A 17,029-nucleotide genomic window follows, 5' to 3' on the forward strand; every position below is an offset into this window, starting at 1 on the left:
ATTGTGGGCCCTTTAAGAGCGGGCTTACCCCCCTTATATCCAACAGCTTTTTGGGGGGTATTTCCCATTGTAGTTAGTAGCCAGCAAAGCCAGATATTATGACACTTGTCTTAGTTGTGCTGGGTCCAAAAGCTGCTTATAGCAGTCATGCTCACCTGCACAGGTCCCCCACTCCTCCAGAGAAGCCTTCGTACCTTAAGATCACTCCTGGCTAGCTGTTAAGTGCCATGGCTCGCAAAGGTGGCTTTTTTACCCTCCAGAAAGGAATTTCTGCCTCTTCTACCTCAGTCAGGACTGTCTTTTGTTGTGGGGGTTCTTTTTATCCAGTTTTCAGTTCTCTCTCTGGGGCAGTTGTTCCAAGAGTAGTTGTAAATTTGTTGTGTCTGTGGGAGGAGGTCAGTTAAGAATCCACCTATGCTGCCGTCTTAACACTGTCCCTGCTCAGTCTGTTTTCTAATAATTTGCATTATGATGGCTTCTATTACAGTAGCAGTTTAAGGTGTTGGAATATAAACTATGAGATTAAAGCACTACTTTTTTGAAGCACTGTTGAAGATAAAGGTTATTAGGAAGTTAAATTGAAAATCACAAGTTTAATTTTAAGTACTATTCTTGTATTAACATTTACTTTATAGATACCAACCAGAGAACAATAAAATGAGCATTCTCATTCCAAGGAAGAAATTTGTATTAATTTTCATGATGAGAGTCTTTGAGCGTGTCTTCCATTCTCTGTAGTTTCTCTTTTTGGTTCTTTCCTTTATTCTCCCACCAACACCTTCCCCTCCCCACCCTCATTTTTAAATCTTCAGGCAAAGAGCAGATTAGCATAAAAATCTGTATGGCTTAATTCAGTGTAAGAATCACTTTAGTTTTGCTACTAGTATTTGGTCTCAAACATTCAAGCGTGATGTGTCTTTGGTTTTAGGAAGGCTGGTTTCGGATAGCTGAAAATATGGGATTTCAGTGCCTAAAGATCGAGAGCAAGGATCCCCGGCTAGATGGGATAGACTCGCTTTCTGGAACTGAAATCCCCCTGCACTACATCTGCAAATTGGCCGCTCATGCCATCCACTTGGTGGTCTTTCATGAGAGGAGTGGCAACTACCTCTGGCACGGCCACCTGCGACTCAAAGGACACATCGACAGGAAATTTGTTCCTTTTCGAAAGTTACAGTTTGGTCGTTACCCTGGAGCTTTCGACAGGTAAGTTTGGGGTGTAAAGGGGAAATGTGAAACCTATATTGTCCGCTCATGAATTCTTGCTCTTTTTTACATTAGTAATGAAATCTAATATATAATTCACAATAATCAGTTTTGAAAGGTAAATACTCAACAGGAAGAAACTCATGCACTTGTACACCAGGAAATATATATAAGAATGTTCATAGAAATGTTCTAATGACCCCAAACAAAACGTTGTATATTCCTAACAGTGAAGTCCTGTAGAGCTAGGAAATGAATGAGCTAGTACCCTGTGCAACAACGTACATGAATCCTACCTTGGTGAGTGACAGAAGCAAGGCATAAAAGCAGACAAATCTTATGATTTATAAAAAGTTCAAACACAGGATAAAGTATGTTCATGGATGTATACTTGCATAGTAAAAGTGGTCAAAAGGTACAAACTTCCAGTATTAAGATCAATAAATTCTAGGGATGTAATGTACAGCGTGGTGACTATAGTTAATAATACTATATTGTATATTTGAAAGTTGCTAAGAGAATAGTTTTTAAAAGTTCTCATCACAAGAAAAAAAATGTGTAACTTTGTGAGGTGATGGATGTTAACTAAGCTTATTGTGGTAATCATTTCATGATATATACATATATCAAATCATTATCTTGTATGCCTTAAACGAATACAATGTTATATGTCAAGTATAGCTCAGTAAAACTGAGGGTAAAAAGTAAAAAAGATAAATATATGTAATAATAATATAATACAAATATTGAAAAAAAAAAAAAGAATAAGGAAGAGACACCAGAAAAGACAAAAGAGGATTCCTCTCTAGGGCGATGGATGGAGTGTGATCTGGTAGGACATAGAGACCTGAAGGGAAACTGAAGAAATTCCGTTTCTGTGGTGGATACATGGATGTTTGGCTTCATAATTCATTATTTTGTGCCTTTATGTTTTATGTGCTTTCCCGTATATTTTTTAAAAACTATGTGCAAAAATATATCTTTAGCTGTCACTTAACGATAAAAAGGTTTCATATGAGAAACAGTTGTTTGCAGGGACTGATGTAAAATTTGATGAGCTATAGTTTATGATATTAACAGTTGCAGGATAAAAAAGATACTCTTGAAGTTAGACATTGAGTACCAAGTTTCTGACCGAGAGTGGCACGTTTTCTCCTTTTCAAGTCACTAATGGTGATGTTACAGTGTGCTTTGAATACTAGAATCTGACGTGAAGGTAGCAGTAAACATTTCTCTTTTGCCTTAAAGTTTACCATATTTATAAGAATTTTCATATTGAAAACTCTTTATTGGCAACTTCCAGGGAGACATTTCTCATTTGGTACACTTGAGAAGTGTAAGAGTATGTTTATTCTTGCCTTCCTATTAATACTTAAAATCGCATATTTGAGAAACAACTGAAAAGGGTATTCAAAACTGGAGACTTCTACATTTTTTGTGTGTATATGAAGTCAAACCTTTTCTGATCCAACCCAAAAATTTTAGAAATGTAATCACCAAAAAAAAGTAAAAGTGAAAAAAAACCTTTATTATTAATATTGGCTCCTTTTATTAATGATTTTAGTCAAAATCTTTTTTTTTGTAAAGATTGGCACCTGAGCTTAACATCTGTTGCTGATCTTTTTTGTCTTCTCCCCAAAGCCCCCCAGTACATGCTTAGAACATACATGTATATTCTAGATCTGGGTCCTTCTGGCTCTGATATGTGGTACACTGCTTCAGCATGGCTTGATTAGCGGTGCCGTGTCCGCGCCCAGAATCTGAACTGGTGAAACCCTGGACCACTGAAGCGGAGCACGTGAACTTAACCACTCGGCCAAGGGGTCAGCCCCCTAGTCAAAATCTTGTCACTATTCTCTTACCACTTGTATGTCTATTTTTTCTCATTCTATATTTCAAATAAGCTTATTTAGGAAGATATTACTTTTTGGTTTTTTAAAGCCTCGAAAATTTATTTCAAAGTTTACTAATTCAATAAAGTTCAAATTGGTCAGTCAATAAATGCTTATTACATATATGTGTTCCAGTTCCTAGATAAAAAATCCATTTCTACGTTACATAATTTTATATAAAGAGGAATAGGAAACACTCAAAGAATATTTGTAGAATATGGGATCCCAGATGAATAAGACTAATTCCCAGATTTGCATTTTGCTTACTAATGAGACGTTCTCTCAGGCTGTTGTAATTTACTCATGTCTTAAGTGTTAAGAACATTTATTCTTCTGAAAGTATATTAATAGTTTAAAGTTCTGTCACAACTTTCCTTGCTTTAAATGCCAAGGTATATACAAGTCAGTGCAAAAATGTTTTAAAATACGTTAACCAAAATACTTAAACTCAATAGCTGTTTGATGTCAAATTTTCAGGTCTTATTGAAGACCCAGGTTAATTAGAGACCTGGGCTAATAAACATCTGAGGTAATTGAAGAAAATATGCTTGACGTTTAGCTGTTTTGCTTATGTTGTATATTTTAAAGAGGCTGCCCGTATTCTGGGTTAAGTCCTTGTAATAAATCTTAACTTTTGTTTTCAGGCCAGAGCTACAACAGGTTACTGTTGATGGACTAGACCTTCTCATTCCAAAAGATCCAGTGCACTTTCTCGAAGAAGTACCACACTCTAGGTTTATTGAGTGCAGGTATAAAGAAGCTCGAGCATTCTTTCAGGTTAGATATAACCACATATTGTGCTTTGTAAATTAAAGGAAATGTGTTTATTTTTAATATTTCTGGGGGAGAAATGCAGGAACTTATGAAAAATAGGTAAGAAAATATCTGTTTCGATTCATATATTTTCTTCTAGCTTGTTTTAATTTTTAAAAAGTAGGTTAAATATTAACCTTAAGAGACTATTTCTTGCCTAGTTGAATGGTTTGGTATTTCTGGAGACCTTGTTTTATTTGGATAGACTCTGATAGCTTTAGCACTTGCCTCTGCTTTCAGTTAGGAGAGCCCATAAACTTTATAGAAGATGGTGTATTCTGCTCTTGAAGCAATCCAAGCAGGATGAAGCCGCTGTAGAAGATGGACTGTCTGCATTTAGAAAAGATTTCATGGAAAATAGAGTTTTTCTCAGAGGATTGGCACTGAATGTGAATTTTTTGTGTGTTTATGAAGGTTTTTGAAGGTAAATGCTATACAAAGACCAAGTACTTTTGAACTTTACTTTATTCTGCTGCTCTAGCTTTCAATTCAATAAACATTTATTGAAAGCTTGTTTCCCAGGAACTCTGCTGACCCTGGGGATATAAGGGTGGTTTGAAGGGCATGAAAGTTCAGCTCTAAGAGATGACATGACACAGAGATACAGTGAAAGCAGTCAAATTTACAGTGGGGTTTTGGTACCCTAATCCTTCCACTTGCCCTTTATTTTCTGGGGTTCCCTTCCAAGAAAGCTGTGTATACAAGGACAGGAGCGGAATGGGAAAATGAAGGACCAGCTCTACCATCACTGGCCAAGAGCAAATGCAAGGTTTTTCTGGTAGGCTGTGCTGGCACCCAGGACCTAGGCCTGACAACCCAAGTGGGCCTTCCTAGCCCTATTCCCTTAAACGTGTAATTGTGGAGCTGTGAAACATACTCAGTCAGCTTCGTAGATGTGAGCCGGACAACCGCAAGTGTGGACGGGCCTGCCCTAGTGGGCAGGTGCTGCCCATCATATCCCCACCACAGAGTAACAGGAAGCAGAAGAGGTGCGCGCTGTTGCTTGAACCTGACCGCTCCCTCTTCCTGCCTTAAGGGAGTTTGTCCTGGCTGCCGCCTCTGTCATAGCAGTTATCACAATGAGTTGTGAACGTCTGCCTTGTCCCCCTAGTGGATTATGTGAACTTCTTGATGGTAGGCACTGGATTTTATTCACCACTGTAGCCCCGATATCTAGCACAAAGAAAAGATCCTATAATTATGGAAAAATTCATGGAGAATAAGGTGCTCATCTGAGTCAAATGACTTTTTTAGGACACTTACTAGAGCTACTCCATTACCTAGCAAGCCTTTGCCCAGACCCATTTTGATGATCTTTGCGGGAAGGCAGTGTAAGACGTAAAATGTTTGAGAAAATTGAGAAATAATCAGGGTAGTGCCGTATTTTTTAGTTCCATATTTCATTCTTGCTTTTGAAATTTTAAGGGCCAACACTCAATCAGCAGTTGAGTCAGGAATATGGGTGATAGATGCTCAGAGGGCCTATCAGCTTTCCATGACCTCATAGTTTTGGTGTTTAGAGTACCCTCACGTGGCAAGACTGTACTGCTATCTGGAGGTTTATATTCATAACAGGAGCAGGTGGAACCTGTATTCATTCGCCATCATGTTATTTAAATGTGCCCTTCACTTGCAGCAAGATGCACCTGTGATCCCTAATTTGTTTTTTCTCTTCTGCTAATGTATTGGTATTACTGATAGAGAGTTCCAGATGGGATTGATAACCTTTTGTTATCCTTATCCTCTTTCATGTTTCCTTCTTCATCATTTCTTAGGTTAGAACCATGATTAAAATTACCAGGGGGGTCAGTTTTCAAATTAGGATGAACATACACAACTTTGACCACTTGATGGCGCCAAACTGTCTTAAGTACAACGCCTGGTGTAAAACAAGTAGGAACTAATCTAATAGATCTCATAAAGCAGCCTCTTGAACTTTCCTCTTTTAATACTAATTTTTTTTTTGGAAACATTCTCAAACTTTCAAAAAAGCTACAAATACAATACAAATAATTTTTTTTCCTGAACCATTTGGAAGTTGTTGACCATGTGCCCCACGACCTCAAATAATTAGGATTTCCTAAAAACAAGAATATTCTCCTTCATGTCTTACTATGAAAATCAGGAAATTAACACATGGATTATTACCACTTAATGCCCATTCAAGCTTTGCTAAATGCCCCCATAATGACCTTTATAATAAAAGGATGCGCTTCAGAATCACATGCTGTATTTAATGTTTTAATTTTCCTGTCCCTTTAGTCTCCTTCAGTCTGGAACAGTTTCACAGTCCTTTTTTGACTTTCATGACTGATACTTTTGAAGATCACAGGCCACAGTTTTTATAAGTTGCCCCTCATTTGGGGTTTCTCGGGTTTTTCCTCATCTCAGTTCGTTTATACACTTTTAGTAGGAATAACACAGACGTGATGCTGCGCTCTTCTCATTACGTCCTGTCAGGTGCTTCGTGGTTTTGATTTGTCCCATTACTGCTGACATTCACAGTCACTTGATTAAAATGCTGTCTACCAGCTTCACCCTGGTGAAGTTTCTGTTTTTTCCCTGTGTAATTAGTAGATATTTGGCATGATGATACTTTAAAACTATACATATATTGTCAGTATTCTCATCGAACTTTCCATTTATTTATTTATATCAGTATGCACTCATGGTTTCCTGTTTTATTGAATGGGTTATAGTCCATTATTTTCATTATTTATTTTGATCCTCAGATTGTTCCATATTTGGCCAGTGAGAACCCCTTTACGACAGCGTCTGCGTCTTTTTGACGTCTCCATCATTCTTTGAGCACTGTCTTGCTTTTGGCACATGATGTTCTGGGTTCATCTTATAATTTCCCAGCCACAACCCTTGAACTAGCCATTTCTCTGAGTTCTGGTTCCTTTTAGAAGCCACGATCTAGATGCCACATGTGCTCATTGCCATTTGGGTTTTGCTGAACACAGGCCCTCTCACTGACAGGAGTAAAGTGTGTACGTGTGTGTATTTATTTTTATATCTATAAAGATCCATAAATTCATGTTACTGTCTCTAGTTTAATTAATTTATGTTTCAATTAAACAGGATAGGGCTCATTTCCATATTTATAATTCCCTTCTCAAACAGTGAGAAACCTGACTCCTATTATCCTTAGTGTTTTATTTATTTGTTCAATATTCCATCATTTCTGCTGCCCCCTCTCCCATGTGGATGCTGTCCTCACCCTACTTGGGTATTGCTCTCCCCCACTGGGCTGTCCTCATATATAGATACACTTCTCACCCTCCTCAGGGCCTGACTCCCCACACTGGACACCCCCTCCGTGGGGATGCCCTCATCCCTTGCTCGGGCTCTGATACCCATACCAGGCCGCTGCTGTGCTTGCTCTGCCTTACCTAATGGGTCTAGTTTGGAATATTTCAGGAAGAGAGGGGGAAGAGAAGAGGAAGTGCTGTCCTGACTGACTTTATTTACTTTTAATTATTTTCTCAATTTACTAAGAAGTTTAAAACTAGGATAATATACATTTTCCTGAACCTGATTTTGTCTTAGCAGTAACCATCAAAAAATAATTAATGAGCTTTAGTCTGTCGAATTCTGGTAAAAACCCAGGGGGGGAATCTGGAAATATCTGGACACCTGACCTAGGAATATCTAGAATGCTATATTCTTATTCTCCTTCTTCTACCAATTTGCTCTGAGACTTTGGGCAAATTTCTGAGCCTTAAGTTTCCTTATCTATAAGATGAGTGGGTACTTTGTGTCACCTTATTTATTTATTTATTTATTGAGGAAGATCAGCCCTGAGCTAACATCCATCGCCAATCCTCCTCTTTTTGCTGAGGAAGATTGGCCCTGAGCTAACATCTGCCACCAATCTTCCTCTTTTTGCTGAGGAAGATTAGCCCTGAGCTAACATCTGTGCCCATCTTCCTCCCTTTTATACGTGGGACACCTGCCACAGCATGGCTTGTTAAGCAGTGTGCATGTCTGCGCCTGGGATCCTAACCTGTGAATCCCAGGCCACTGGAGTGGAACATGTGAACTTAACTGTACACCACCAGGCTGGCCCCTGTCACCTTATTATCTTTAATCTATGTTTTGGAGGAAGGTTTGGGGAAAGGTTGCCTGAAAAGGAAAGATCAAATGTATATTTAAATTAGGATTTTGTCTTTTTCTAGAGGCATGGTAATCCCAAGATTTATATAAGACATTTTTAAATGAAAAAAAAAAGTATATATACTGTGATTTTTAAAGTCCATAACAGATATATAAGGTATACAGGTTTATACATATGTCTGCTTTAATACATATGAGGGTCAGTTCTAAGAAGTGGAATTTCTGGGAGTGTCATGTTAGGAAAGGTGTGTCAAAGGTGGGAGTATGTCCATGCAGCATGCAGCCTCAGTAGGATGTAACTATCAGAGTGATGTTTTTGTCGAGCACAGAGTTTTTGTATCTGTTATTAAATTTGATCTTTTCAGTCAATCTGTGAAATAAGGCAAGTATTTGCTTTTAACTGATAAGAAAACTGAGGTTTCACGGTGTTAGTTACACCGTCGTAATTGTCTGAGTGTGGACTGAATCCTGGGTCAGCTAGCTCCAGGCTTTTCCCACTACAACAAGGATACGAACATGCATCTCTCCTTCCAGTCCTGTGTTCGAAGAGTAGTTCTCGTTCTGAGGATGTTTTCATTTTGAAGGGATCCCATATAATTTCTATATTCTGGAGAAGGCTGTTTATCTTCAGTAACCCCACTTTCTTCATCTTCATGGGACCTTTTGCTTAAGATCCCATAGTCCTTCTAGGAACTGTATTTCTTCCTGCTGTATTGTAAAGAAAATGACAGGATATCTTAGGATATTGTAGGCACAGGAAGGGCTTAGTCAATCATTTATTCATTTTTTCATTTATCAATATGTGTTGCTCACAGACTATGTGCCAGGCACCATTCAATATTTATACATAGAGTGACGGCGAGATTCAGTACCTGCCTTCAAGGAACCATCTTTACAGTCTAGTGGGGAAATCTAAATAAAATCAACAATTAAAATTAAACGTGATAAGAATTACCGTAAAAGTGTATACAAGTGGTAACTATTATAAGCTCATTGAACAGATTATTTAATTTGTCTTTGTCTATATCTAGTACCTAACATAATTCTATACCCTCTAAATGTTGAACTGAAGAGGAGCACTGGGAGAATAAATGGCATATGTCTTCCTGGGAAAATCCGAGAATGTTTCTCAGAAGGTGGAACTGAGACTTGAAAGATTTTGTTAGTCAAGGACATTTCAGACAAAGGAAACAGCATGTATAAAATGGCACAGAGGTTTGAAAAGTCATGGTGTATTTGGGGAGTTACAAGTTATTGCTGTAATATGAAGTATGAAGAGCGTGGGGATGAGGCTGGACCGGTAGTCAGGGACCAGAATGCAACTGTCCTTGTCTGCCATGCCAGGAAGTTTGGTATTTTGTCCCATGGGTAGTGAAGCATCACTGAAGAGTTTATAGTGCTTTCCTCAGTTCCAGAACACCCTACAAATGAAGAAAAGCACAAAGCAGGAAGACTACGTAAATGACTGTTATTTGTATAGAACTTCACAATTTGTGAGACATTTTTCTGTCATCCATTATTTCATTAAATCTTCACAGCAAACATGTTGTTATCCTTTAATTACTGATGAGGAAATTATGTCTCAGAGAAGTTTGTTCTTTCATTCTCTCATTCATTCAGCAGATCTCCAGGCACTGCTCTAGGCACTGGAGGTACAGTGATCAACAAAAATCCTCATGGAGCTTATATTCTTCCGAGGTGAAAGGCCCAGCGGCACAGCTAGAAAGAAGTGCGGCTAGATACGAACATGGATAATCTGATTCAAAACCCCGGGCCCTTTCTACTATAATATACAGTCTTTAAAGACCAATTGTGTCAGCGAGTGATGAAAATGTCGTTGAATGCATTTTGCTTCAGATATGCTTGTAGCTCTCATAGTTGGGCCTCTTTTCCCCTAACTGCCCAATCTGCTAAACTGTGGTGGCGGGAGGGAGTTGATAAAGGCGTAAGTCTCGTTCTTTGGGAATGCTGGTTATATTCCTTCTCCGTTAACTTGTCTCTCCTAGAATCTACTCTTATAGTCTTATTTTAGAAAATAAATATGTGACTAACAAGGAACTCTGAAACTTGATTTTTATGATAGAAAAATATTTAATATGGGATTAATTTTCAGATTTAATTTAGATATTTCTAGCAGTTTAGAAATGGCTGTAATAGCTGACTGCTTATTATATCTGCAGCAGTACCTTGATGATAACACCGTGGAAGCTGTGGCCTTTCGGAAGAGTGCAAAGGAATTGTTGCAACTAGCAGCCAGAACATTGAAGAAATTGGGAGTGCGGTTCTGGCTGAGCAGTGGAACTTGTCTAGGTAAAACTCTTGGTGCTTTTCATTTGTTCTTTTGTCATTTCATGCTCTTTGGCTTTAGGGATGACTGCTTGAGATGACAAAATATCGGTGATACTCAAAGTGTCATATTTATAGACAGAATAAACACAGTGCATGGAGCAAGGATTTATTGATTTCTTTAAAGAAATTAATTCCAGAAACACAAAGGTCGGAAGGCCATGTTTGTGTTTACCAAAAATTATAATTTGTGTATATAAAACTTATATCAGAACATGTAGACTATATTTGATTCTCAGGTAATCTTAACATTAGCATTTTATTATTTCTCTCCAAAGATTGTTATTGCCTTCAAAACAGAACTTCTATTCTGTTTCTTTACTTACACACCACACACACAACTTGCATTGCACCAGAAGTTTCTGCTGAGAGGAAGGTGGAAGGGGGCGTGGTAAGGTCTTCCATCAGCCTTTTCCAGGTCATTGATCGTGTCACTGCTGGGGCGTCACTGCCTTCCCACATTCTGTTCATTCTGAGGTGGGGAAGCGTGGACTTTCCAGAGCCCAGAGACAGGTTGCTATTAGACTCTGTGAAAGATTTCTGGATCTCTTTTCACTATACATTAGATCAAACTTCTTTGGATTTTAGAATTATTTAGAATCTTAAGTTTTGTTGTTTTTATTCCTTCTTGTTTATAACTGTACTTGGTTGTAACTGTAATTGTTCTTTCTTGATTATAACTGTATTTGTACAAAAATTAATTCTGCTCCTGCTTTTATAGAGTTACCATATAATTTATTGTCCAATTCAAGGGATTTTTGAGTGTGAAAGGGAGTGCCATTAATAATTATGTTGGTACAACAGGCATAAACTGGGATATGTGGTTATCCTACCTATGAGGCTTTGTGGAAAATTCATATGGTTCTTCCTGTCTAGGAGCTTACAGCTAGAATAAGCCAAAAAAAGAGTACGTCTTACACATTTATGTGATATATACTTTAAGGGTTAACTTTTTGAAGCAAGATTGTTTTATAGACTATCATCTGGAATGCTTCTTAATAGTCATGGTTTGTTTTGAGTTTTTAGCCCCATGGGTTGTCTTGCTTTAAGGGCATTTATAAAATGAGGGAGTAAAGACTAGATGATATTTAAGGAGCCTTCCTTTTTTAATAGTTTATTATTTTTTGTTAGATGTGAATTACAGATTTTTCTCAAACTAAAGGTGAGACCTCATCCTAGGCTTCTAAAGATCTATGTTAAAATGGAATTAAAGTTTAGAATTCCAAGCAGTATGCCCAATAGCAATGCCTATAAAGATAATCGTAGATTTTTATTTACTTTTTGAATAATCTGAATGGAAGGATTAGAAGGATAATAGGGGAGACCCAGGAGCCCTTAGTAATATTAAAGTATAAATTTTCTTCTTTAGAAAATACTATAGCACCTAATTGAGAAGTAGATACATAGTAAATACCTAGAAATATATTTTGAGAGCGTGCTGAAAATTGAGGCTGATACTGCTCTTTTGTTTTCTTTCTTTTTCTTTTGTTTTGTTCTTTATTGAGTTCCTAATAGTTTACATCAATGTGAGATTTCAGTTGTACATTATTTCTTGTCTGTCACCACATTAGTGCTCCCCTTCACCCCCTGTGCCCACCCCCCACCCCCTTCCCCTGGTAACCACTGAACTGTTTTCTTTGTCCATGTATTTGTTTATATTCCACATATGAGTGAAATCATTTGGTGTTTGTCTTTCTCAGACTGGCTTATTTCTCTTAGCATAATTCCCTCCAGGTCCTTCCATGTTGTTGCAAATGGGATGAATTTGTCTTTTTTTATGGCTGGGTAGTAGTCCATTGTGTATATATACCATATCTTCTTTATCCAATCATCAGTCGATGGACACTTGGGTTGCTTCCATATATTGGCTATTGTGAATAGTGCTGCAATGAACATAGGGGTCCATATGCTACTTTGGATTGTTGATTTTAAATTGTTTGGGTTGATACCCAGTAGTGGGATAGCTGGGTTGTATGATATTTCTATTTCTAGTTTTTTGAGGAATCTCCATACTGTTTTCCATAGTGGCTGCACCAGTTTGCATTCCCGCCAGCAGTGTATGAGGGTTCCCTTCTCTCCACACCCTCTCCAACATTTGTTATTTTTAGTCTTAGTGATTATACCCATTTTAACAGGCGTAAGGTGATATCTTAGTATAGTTTTGATTTGCATTTCCCCGATGATTAGTGATGTTGAACATCTTTTCATGTGTTTATTAGCCATCTGTATATCTTTGGAAAAATGTCTGTTCATATCCTCTGCCCATTTTTTGATCAGGTTGTTTGTTTTTTTATTGTTCAGTTGTGTGAGGTCCTTGTATATTATGGAGATTAACACCTTGTCAGATATATAATTTGTAAATATTTTCTCCCAATTGGTGGGTTGTCTCTTTGTTCTGATTCTAGTTTCTTTTGCCTTGCAGAAGCTCTTTAGTCTGATGAACTCCCACTTGTTTATTTTTTCTTTTGTTTCCCTTGTCTGAGAAGACATGGTATTTGAAAAGATTCTTTTTAGTTTGATGTCAAAAAGTGTACTATCAATATTATCTTCCATGAGTTTTATAGTTTCAGGATGTATCTTCAAGTCTTTGATCCATTTTGAGTTTATTTTTGTGTATGGCGTGAGATAGTGGTCTACCTTCATTCTTTTGCATATGGCTGTCCAGTTTTCCCAACACCATTTATTGAAGAGACTCTTTTCTCCATTGTATGTTCTTGGCACTTTTGTTGAAGATTAGCTGTCCATAAAGGTATGGTTTTATTTCTTGGCTTTCAGTTCTGTTCCATTGATTTGTGTGCCTGTTTTTGTACCAGTACCATGCTGTTTTGATCACGATGGCTTTGTAGTACATTTTGAAGTCAGGGATTGTGATACTTCCAGCTTTGTTCTTTTTTCTCAGGATTGTCTTAGCAATTTGGGTTCTTTGGTTGCCCCATGTGAATTTTAGGATTCTTTGCTCTATTTCTGTGAAGAATATCATTGGGATTCTGATTAGGATTGGATTGAATCTGTAGATTACTTTGCATAGTATGGACATTTTAACTATGTTTATTCTTCCAAACCATGAGCAAGGAATATTTTTCCATCTCTTTATGTCATTATCAATTTCTTTCAGTAATGTCTTATAGTTTTCATTGTATAAGTCCTTCACCTCCTTGGTTAAATTTATTCCTAGGTACTTTGTTCTTTTAGTTGTGATTGCAAATGGAATTGTATTCTTGAGTTATCTTTCTGTAGGCTCATTATTGGAGTATAGAAAAGCAACCAATTTTTGTAAGTTGATTCTGTACCCTGCAACTTTACTGTAGGTGTTAATTAAGTTTTTGGATAGATTTTGGGGTGTTTTCTATATATAAGATCATGTCACCTGCAAACAGCAAGAGTTTCACTTCTTCACTCCCTGTTTGGATTCCTTTTATTCCTTTTTCTTGCCTAATTGCTCTGGCTAAAACTTCCAGTACTATGTTGAATAAGAGTGGTAATAGTGGGCATCCCTGTCTTGTTCCTGTTCTCAGCGGTATGGCATTCAGTTTTTGCCCATTGAGTATGTTGGCTGTGAGTTTGTCATATATGGCCTTTATTATGTTGAGATAACTTCCTTCTATCCCAATTTTGCCAAGATTTTTTATCATAAATGGCTGTTGGATCTTGTCAAATGCCTTCTCTGCATCTATTGAGATGATCATGTGGTTTTTATTCCTCAATTTGTAGATGTGATGTATCATGTTGATGGATTTTTGGATGTTGAACCATCCCTGTGTCCCTGGTATGAATCTCACTTCATCATGATGTATGATCCTTTTGATGTATTGCTGAATTTGGGTTACCAACATTTTGTTGAGGATTTTTGCATCTCTGTTCATCAGTGATATTGGCCTGTAGTTTTCCCTTTTTGAGCGGTCCTTGTCAGGCTTTGGTATCAGAGTGTTATTGGCCTTGTAGAATGTGTTAGGAAGTGTTCCATCTTCCTAAATTTTGGAATCGCTTGAGAAGCACAGATATTAAATCCTCTCTGAAAGTTTGGTAAAATTCCCACAAAAGCCATCTAGTCCTGGGGTTTTATTATTTGGGATGCTTTTGATTACTGTTTCAATCTCTTTCCTTGTGATTGGTCTATTCAGATTGTCTGTTTCTTCTTAATTCAGCTTTGGGAGGCTCTAAGAGTCTAAGAATTTATCCATTTCCTCTAGGTTATCCATTTTGTTGGCATATGGTTTTTCATAGTATTCTCCTATAATCCGTTGTATTTCTATGGAGTCTGTTGTTATTTCTCCTTTTTCATTTCTGATTTTGTTTATCTGAGCTTTCTCTCTTTTTTTCTTTGTAAGTCTGGCTAGGGGTTTCTTGATTTTATCTTCTCAAAGAACCAGCTCTTTGTTCCATTAATCCTTTCTACTGCCTTTTTTGTTTCAATAACAGTTATTTCTGCTCAGACTTTTATTATTTCTCTCCTTCTGCTGACTTTGGGCTTTGTTTGTTCTTCTTTTTCTAATTCAGGTAGGTATAATTTGAGTTTGCTTATTTGAGACTTTTCTTGTTTGTTAAAATGTGCCTGTATTGCAATGAATTTCCCTCTTAATACAGCTTTTGCTGCATCCCATATGAGTTGGTATGGTATGTTGTCATTTTCATTTGTCTCCAGATATTTTTTTATTTCTCCTTTAATTTCTTCAGTGATCCATTGGTTGTTCAGTAGCATGTTGTTTAGTCACCACATCTTTGTCCTTGTCTCAGCTTTTTTCTTGTTATTAATTTCTGGCTTTATAGCATTATGATCGGAAAAGATGCTTGTTATAATTCTTATGTTGCATTTCCTCATTGAGTCAGGTATTTCTCGAAGACTTTCTTCATTTCTCTTTAGTCTTAGTTCTCTCTCCTCCTCTGTCTGGAACATTTCAACATGTCTATCTTTGATTATGCTGATACACACCTCTATGATGTCCACTCGTGCATTCAGGGAATGTGTATTTTGCTTTATCTCTTCCATAGTGTCTTTCATCTCTAACATTTCTGATTGATTCTTCTTTATAGTTTCAATCTCTTTCGTGAAGTAGCACCTGAACTCATTGAATTGTTTCTCTACATTCTCTTTTACCTTGTTGAGTTTTTTGGTGATAGCTATTTTGAACTCATTGTCATGTAACTTACATATTTCTGTGTCATCAGGACTTGGTTCTGGGTACTCGTCATTTTCTCTCTGGTCTGGAGGTTTGATGTCGTGTCTGATGTTGGAAGGTCGAGTCTTTCTCATTCTGACATTATTTGGTTGCAGTTACAGCCTGTTGCCTCTGGGTGGGAATTGAGAGCCACGTATTCTGAGCCCTCCACCTTCAGCCACTATCCCAGGCAGTGGAGCAGCTGGGTGCAGGACAGGTGAAAGGAGAGGTGCTTTCTCCTGCGTGCACTCCGGGATTTCTCAATCAGCTCTTGCTATCTGGTCTCCTGGGGTCTTGGCTTGATGAGGTCAACCCCTGTGGAAGCTTTTGCCCCACCTCCCCCCTTACAGGGCTTCCCTCTAGGCTGCAAGGGCCCTAGGCACTCCTTGGTGAACTCACGAACGAGTGACTGCTCCCCCACTCTTTCCCTCACAGATCCTCCTGCGGCAGCGACTGCAGTCTTTAGGGGAGGGAGCAAAGTTCTCTCTTACACTGTTCCAGCTCCTCTGAGGTGGGCTGCAGCCTCTCCGCCCTCCGTTGTGTGGCTGTGTCTCTCTTTGAGGTTTTTGTGTTGTTAGAATATTTTCTGTTGTAGTATGGGTGCCCCTTTTTGTTGTATGTTGGAGGGGAGAGAGTCCCGGGCAAGTTCACTCTGCCATGATGCTGATGTCACTCCTGCTCTTCTTTCCTTTTTTTTCAATATGACCCATCAGACATGAGCTATTCAGAGCTGTTAAGTTCTACAAATTAGCATTCAGGAAAGGAATGTTGGTTAAGCAAAAGAATTAAAGTATATTTTAGCATATCTTAAAGGCAGCCTTCATCATTAGATGTTTATGATTAAAATTCTCAAAAGTAACTTAATTTTTTAAATAGATGGTCCAATTAACATTACTAAAGCTAATCGTTTATTCAGAAATTACAATGCATTATGAAAGTTTTTGAGGTTGCTGAGTGCTCAGGCCAGTAAAAATGGGTGAAAAAAGGAAGGAAGGAAAGAAAGAAGGTTCTTCAATAGGTGGCTTCTGTAACCATGGATTTTAGTTTGCGATTTAATTTTTTAAAAAGAAATTTTGGTAAAGCACCCTAAGTCTTATCCTATGAAAAAAATCCTCTGTTACCAAGATTATCCATTATAATAATGACTATTTTTTCCAAACGTAAGCTTAAAAAATTTTTTTTTTTTTTAGGATGGTATCGGCAATGCAACATTATTCCTTATAGTAAAGATGTTGACCTAGGAATTTTTATACAGGATTACAAATCTGATATTATTTCAGCATTTCATGATGCAGGACTTCCACTCAAACACAAATTTGGGAAGGTCAGTAATAAAAATCTGCTTTACTTCATAAGTAACATGTCTCAAAAGTAAAGTTTATATTAAGCAACTCAGAGATGCTTAAGAACGTTACATACATCATTTTATCACTCAATATTAGCCAGGATGAGTTCAGCAGAAGCTTGTTACCGCTTGTGACTTCTGCACTATTTAAG

General features: G+C 37.6%; 1 protein-coding gene across 6 annotated transcripts in view; it reads left to right on the forward strand.

Moving 5' to 3' along the window:
- FKTN (fukutin) overlaps nucleotides 1–17,029 on the forward strand; it is a 70,280-nt gene that overhangs the window by 38,123 nt on the left and 15,128 nt on the right. For all 6 annotated transcript variants that reach the window (XM_046676786.1, XM_046676815.1, XM_046676823.1 and 3 more), the window contains 4 exons: nucleotides 929–1,206; nucleotides 3,743–3,875; nucleotides 10,211–10,340; nucleotides 16,723–16,856. In XM_046676786.1, coding sequence (XP_046532742.1) covers nucleotides 929–1,206; nucleotides 3,743–3,875; nucleotides 10,211–10,340; nucleotides 16,723–16,856 — 675 coding nt within the window. The remainder of the gene's footprint in view (nucleotides 1–928; nucleotides 1,207–3,742; nucleotides 3,876–10,210; nucleotides 10,341–16,722; nucleotides 16,857–17,029) is intronic.

Source organism: Equus quagga, chromosome 1 (genome assembly GCF_021613505.1).
Source record: "Equus quagga isolate Etosha38 chromosome 1, UCLA_HA_Equagga_1.0, whole genome shotgun sequence".
Lineage (NCBI taxonomy): Eukaryota > Metazoa > Chordata > Mammalia > Perissodactyla > Equidae > Equus > Equus quagga.